The sequence below is a fragment of the Antrostomus carolinensis genome, unplaced genomic scaffold, assembly GCF_000700745.2.
Source record: "Antrostomus carolinensis isolate BGI_N321 unplaced genomic scaffold, ASM70074v2 scaffold18380, whole genome shotgun sequence".
In the NCBI taxonomy this organism is placed as follows: Eukaryota; Metazoa; Chordata; class Aves; order Caprimulgiformes; family Caprimulgidae; genus Antrostomus; species Antrostomus carolinensis.
Window position 1 is genome coordinate 2,563 of NW_010286650.1, and position 6,572 is coordinate 9,134.

A 6,572-nucleotide genomic window follows, 5' to 3' on the forward strand; every position below is an offset into this window, starting at 1 on the left:
TACTTCATATAAAAATCTACATCTCATTTGCTCTTTTGGGGATGTAGATAGCATGCACCCTAGAAGTACTGAAAGGAACAGGAAAACTGTATTCTTACCTAGTTCCATTGTCAAACGTTCTTTTTCTGAAAGAGATTATACATGATTACTAATGTATAAGTTTCAGTATCAAATTTAAAATTTTTAATTACAATGTTTTCTTGATTACTTTTAGTTTCATTTTCTTCAATAATATATTAACATGGGTTATAAAGACAAGACCAGGTGCAGTTTTTGAGTGAACAGTTCAAGGCTTGGTTTTTATTTTATTTTTAATTTTATAAATTTTAAATATTTAAATTTTATAAAAACATTCATTTATTTTGTCTCTAATAATCTTGGGAATTATTAGTGTGTTAAAACAGCAGAAGCAAAAGATCAGGATACATGGATTACTGTGATCCAGCCATGCAAAGAATGGAACATAAACCTGGCATAGAAAAATGGCATTTTCAGAGCAATTACAGCATTGATCAGGTTATACCTGAAGATATTAGTGCAATCATATTAGATCATGGTGTACCAGCCTGGTCTACATCTTGCAAGCATCAGGGGATTACCCTGAGTCATTTACTCTACTTCAGGCTATCTATGGAGGGGTCAACACTTTTTAATTATAAAGGACAATATGACCAATTGTCATTGAATCTTTTATGCTGATGAGGACAGTTATTTTGAGGTTCATGTCCAAGAAATCAAAATGCTTTAGAACAGCATCTTTGATTTTGTGTTTTCAAGATATCCCCACACTTTTTAAGGAGCATTTACCTGTTACCATGTCATTTCTCAATCTTACTGAAAAAAAAAATAAAAAATTCAATATTAATTATTCAGTATCTCACAACAATAAAAAAATAAATTATACCAATCACAGGATCTGGAATTCTAGTTGAAAGTTAAACCCATCAATTCTATGGGAAAAGTAAATCATTTAACAGAGTACTGCATCATTTCTGAGTACTGCAGTGGCAATACTCAGAGCTGAGCAGTGTCCAAATACCTCCACTTCACCTTAGTGCTCTGTAAAACTGAAATAATTAAATATTGATTATGCCCGCATTATTATTACACCTAGAAAACTGCTTACAAATCTGCTGCTGGCTCAGAAGTAGAAATTTTTCTCCTAAAATATGTTCTTGTGGGTTTATATTTAGCTTCTTCATTACTCACCTGCTTTACGGGATTGTGTACAACTACCTGGAAAAAAAACCAAAGAAACTTTAAAAAGTTTCCTTTTTTATTTTAAAATAAGGTATCTATTGAGCATATTGAAGCATAATTTCAAAATTTCTCATTTTAAAATGAGAAATTAAAAGAAATACACTATTCTAAAAGCTGAAATCGTGTTCTGTGCCTATAGATATCTGTGGTCATACAAAATGGCATCTCATAGTAGTGACCTCCCTATAAAAGATGCTCTGTGCATTCACACACATGCAGCCCCCACCTATACTCTACTTTTAACTATACATCAGTTGTTTTCTCCTCTCTCCTTTTCATTCCTGTATTTTTATTTCTGAATCTGTTTTTTAAAATGTTATTTAATTTTTATTTAACTGTTTTTTACATTGTAGATGAAAACTTCCACATCAACTGTCATGGGTGGAATATACTTACTGTTTAGTTTATAACCTATAGCAGCAACAACAGCTATATTAAGAAATAAAATCACAAGGAAGGCCACCATCCAGGGAGAAGTAGAAGGAAAGAAGACATCTGTAAAATATAAATGGTGTTACTTTTACTGAATGTTGTGAAACAGCTAAGAGTGGTCAAAGCCTATGCATCTGGTGCCATTTTATTTACTGTAATGTAACCTTTACCATCTCCTCCTGCCACCCCTAAGGGTTGTGGGTCTCCTCTGAATCCCAAAATATCCTTTTGCTGCACTGCCAGCTATTCCAGGCCATCAGAGATGGTACTAGGTGTTTATGTGCAGGCAATCAGATTGTGCTCCTACACTGAATACACCTACACTCATTCAGATTCAGACTACCATGGGTACAGGTATGTTTGGAGAAGCTGCCTCTTTATGAGGGAGATGTGTTGTGTCCATCTCCAAGGCCAGTATTTGCACTGCTGAACTACAAGATGAAGTTTTCAGCAAAGCAGAATGGTCTGCAATGGCATTTCACTTATCAAAAAAAGGATCTCCTCCTTCCTCTTTAGAAATAAAATTGCCTACTGTCCAGACTAGGAATCATCTAGAGGGAGGCACATGCTGAAGCTCAGAGTAATCATTGTGGTGTTAGGGAGAGAGAGAAAGGGATGGGAGTAGACACTCAGCATTTCCTATCAACATACTCCAGCTGCCTCAGGTCATTGTTCTGGATATCCTGGAAGCATTGTAGGGCCTTTGTTCATCCCACTGGCACTTCTAAATCCTTCCCTTTCCAAACTGGCAGAGTGCTCTCAGGAGGCAGCTAATGAGAACTCTGCCTTAGTATTTGTAGCTAAGATGTAACTTGAATGTAACATGTAGTCTAAGACATAAAGATGGAATTGTCAGCACGTTATCCATCTAAACAATCATTTGTGCTTGGGCTGGGTGTCCAGGATCACTCCAGGGTCAATGGAGAGGCAATGGACAGCAGTCTACCAACTGGTCCTGACAGTGATTGATGCTGGAGATCACTCACCTGAAATCAGGACTTGGGATTCAGACGTTGTATTGAGTAGATTATTGACTACTCTGCACGTGACTTCATTGTCAGATCCAGGTTCAAGATTCATGGAACTTACAACATCAAAAACCCCTGAAGAAGTCTCTGTGCTTTGGGTGGTCACTTCCTCCTTCCGTGTGTGTCCTTTGCTGTTCAGCCAGACCACTCTGGGCTCTGGAAACCATCCCTGTGACTTGCAGGTGAGGCTGATGCCCTGACCCATGTGACCATCCAGGAAAACTGAAGACTCATCACCTTTAGCTATATAACAACAAACAAACAAGCTCCAAAAAGTAGGAGACAAGATATTCTCTCACCAAACAGCACATGGTGGGAAGGTCTTCCCCAAATTTATCTATAAACAGAGTGTGTAAATTAATCAGATTTGAAATTTTGGTTCTCATTAAATTACTGGTAAATAGCTCTTCCTGTGCTACGTTCAAATGGGACATTTGTGCATAACTTCCCATTTACACTCCTAATAGAGACAAACGTTTGGGTTATTTTTTGTTATCTCCATGAACTACTGGAATTAAAATAAAGTAACATCACACTGACTGGAAATTTGTTGGTAAAACAAAGTTGAACGACACCATGAATAGATGAAAATTGGAACACTGGACAGAAAATGAGATGATGTGTAGGGCAAGAGCATGAAAAATAGGTTGCAGTACCAAACACAGTTTCAATCAGGCTTCAGTTGCTTCACCTCTGCAAAACCAGGATTGTTTTGCCATAGGATTAATGTCTCTCCTACCTTTAAATGTTTTAAAGCTAGGGTCTTGCCTTTACTCCCTCTGTAAGACATGGCAAAAGATATCTGTGACTATTCAGAGTCTGCAGGCAAGAGAGGCAGCTGAGCTATAGCAGAGGGTGGTCTTTCACATGGATAAGAACAAGTGAGATGAATCCAACCCACTGATACCCCATAGACCTTTCTGATGTTACAGAACTGGACTGAGGAAGAAATAGAAAATGCCTACCATTCCACTCACCTGCCACACACAAGTCAACCACCACTTCATCATACCAGTTCTCAAAAAAGACACTGCAGATGTATTTCCCTTTGTCCGAGAGCACGACATTTTTCAGGTGAAGAGACAAGTTTCCCTTATTAAATTCAGACTGAAAAAAATTTGTCCTGCCCTGGTATGTCTCGTCCTCATGAACTGGATTGTATGTGTTTTTTCCATCATAAGTGGTCACATCAATTTTTTTGGAGTTTCCAGTAAATATCCACTGAACAGAAAGTCTCTCAGGGATTATCCTAACTTTCAGCTGGCAGGGCAGGATGACTCCTTTTCCAACGACTCCAATGACAGGCTTGTCAGGAGGAATAATTTTATACTGGCCTGCAAGAAGATATAAGTGTAAATCTTTTCTGGCATAGAATCAAAGAATGGTTTAGGTTGGAAGAGACCTCTAAAGGTCGTCTAGTCATGCAGTGATCAGGGACACCTTAAACTAGAAAAGGTTGCTCAGAGCCCCATCCAACCTGACTTTGATTGTTTCCAGGGATGGGGCATCTACCACCTCCCTGGGTAACTTGTTCCAGTGTTTCACCACCCTCATTATAAAAAAAATTTCTTCCTTATATCTAGTCTGAGTCTCCCCTCTTTTAGTTTAAAACCATCATTACGGGCCCTACTAAAAAGTGTCTCCCCATCTTTCTTATAGGCCCTCTTTACATATTGAAAGGCTGCAACAAAGTCTCCCCAGAGCCTTCTCCAGGCTGAACAACCCCAACTCTCTCAGCCTTTCCTCATAGCAGAGGTGTTCTGTCTCTCTGATCATTTTTGTGGCCTCCTTTGGACTCGCTCCAACAGGTCCATGTCTTTCCTGGACTGAGGACTCCAGAGCTGGACACAGTACTGTCACAAATATTCTCATTAGAACTTCATACAGGAAACTGGAATACATGCAGGGATGTGAATACGGGAAAAAGGAGCTATTCTGCTCTGGTAAAAATCAATAAAACAGAAGATGCTTTAGATGACTATTTTATTTCAAGAGCAAGTTCCATAATCTCCCACTGGAAAGGCCAGTTTAGCAGGCATAGACTAATGGGACAAGAGGATTGGAGAGGAAGATGTCCTGTGACAGTAACCAGATCACACCTCTGTAGGTCCACAAGAGCATGTACAATCACAGTTTTGTAATTGAAAGCCCCTGCCATCCTCTACCATCCTTCACTGCTACCCCTTATCCTAAGAACATAGTGTAACTTATCATAGAATCATAGAATGGTTTGGGTTGGAAGGGACCTGAAAGATCACCCAGTCCCAACCCCACTGCCATCAGCAGGGACACCTTCCACTAGACCAGGTTGCTCAAAGCCTCATCCAGCCTGGCCTTAAACACTTCCAGGGAGGAGCAGCCACAGCTTCTCTGGCCAACCTGGGCCAGTGTCTGACCACCCTCACAGTGAAGAACTTCTTCCTAATATCTCATCTAAACCTCCCCTCTTTCAGCTTAAACCCATTTCCCCTTGTTTTGTCATTAACTGCCCTTATGAAAAGTCCCTCCCCAGCTTTCTTGTAGCCCCTTCAGGTACTGGGAGGCCGCTGTAAGATCTCCCTGGAGCCTTCTCTTCTCCAGGCTGAACAGCCCCAACTCTCTCAGCCTGTCCTCACAGGAGAGGTGCTCCAGCCCTCGCATGATCCTCATGGCCTCCTCTGGACTTGTTCTAACTGTTCCATGTCTCTCTTATGTTGGGGCCTCCAGAACTGGATGCAGTATTCCAGGTGGGGCCTTACGAGAGCAGAGTAGAGGGGGAGACGCTGCTGAAAATACTTCAGGGAGACGCTGCTGAAAATACTGAGCTCAGCTTGTAGATTGGTTTAGATGTAGAAATGGCATGTCTATCATGGAGAAAGGCTAGCTCATTTTGTAAAGATGGAACTCACAAAGGTGAGATTTTGCCTACCTAATTTCAGATGTCCATAATCTTTTCACTAGGACGGCTGCATTCAGTGATGAAACAGGTATTGCTACAAATACGTTGCAAATAAAATATGCATTGCCAAAACCCCTTCACAAATCTACTTAATTAATTAATTAATTTCTAGATCTATCCACTAACTCTGGAAATTAGATGTCTTTTTAAATCAAACATTAGAACAGAACCTAGATTTACCTGTGACCGTATGAATTATCTGTAGGAAAATAATGACGTGAAGAGTTGTTGCTGGCTGATACCTGAAACCCATCTCCTTGTAGTTTTGTAAGACATCAACAAATAAAACTTCCAGTGCAGATCTTACCAGATTCCTGTAATCTTTCAATGCACAGAAAAGAAAATGAGAAGAGTGAATCAAACTAGAGTCATACAGTTCTCTATATATTGCTGTATATGGAGTGACACAAGGACAAATCCTCAGGGGTGTTTAGGTACCTTCAAGCAATGCCAAGAAAATGACAGAATAAGCTGTTTTTAACAGAAGTAAATTAATTAAGTTGTGTTTCTAAGACTTATGCTTGGCCACCAGAGAAAAGACAGGTATTTTTGAGAGACTTGGAAGGACACTATATTGGATCTTGAGGGCACTTCACAGGCCTGTTCCTCAAGTGTCCATGAGACACTCAGTGTTCAGGAAACTTCTATCTAGGATGGCAACATTTTCCTAGATGATGTGAGACGAAAGCTAAACCCAATGAGATGTGTCTCACTTCAGGTAGGTGAGATCATGAGGCAGACAGAGATCTTTAAAAAGCTCATTCATTTCCAAGTCCTGTTATTCAGCATCTACTGTGCACTGAAACTCCATATGTTGTTTCTTTCACTCATATTTACTTGGTCAAAACTTCTGTTGTCATTGTTAGTTGGAGGAGGAATCTATGATTTTTAGAAAGGATCTTCAAAAATGCCAG

The 6,572-nt window shown here is 39.7% G+C and overlaps 1 protein-coding gene across 1 annotated transcript; it reads right to left on the reverse strand.

Moving 5' to 3' along the window:
* Positions 1-1,209: 1,209 nt before the first annotated feature.
* On the reverse strand, positions 1,210-5,911 carry LOC104520286 (butyrophilin subfamily 3 member A2; the record flags this gene model as incomplete). Its single annotated transcript, XM_029087196.1, has 5 exons — positions 5,839-5,911; positions 3,698-4,054; positions 2,679-2,963; positions 1,607-1,755; positions 1,210-1,236 (listed from the first exon to the last, which is right to left on the reverse strand). Coding segments are annotated over exons 1-5 (891 nt in total), but the record flags the coding sequence as incomplete, so codon positions are not given.
* Positions 5,912-6,572: the final 661 nt, after the last annotated feature.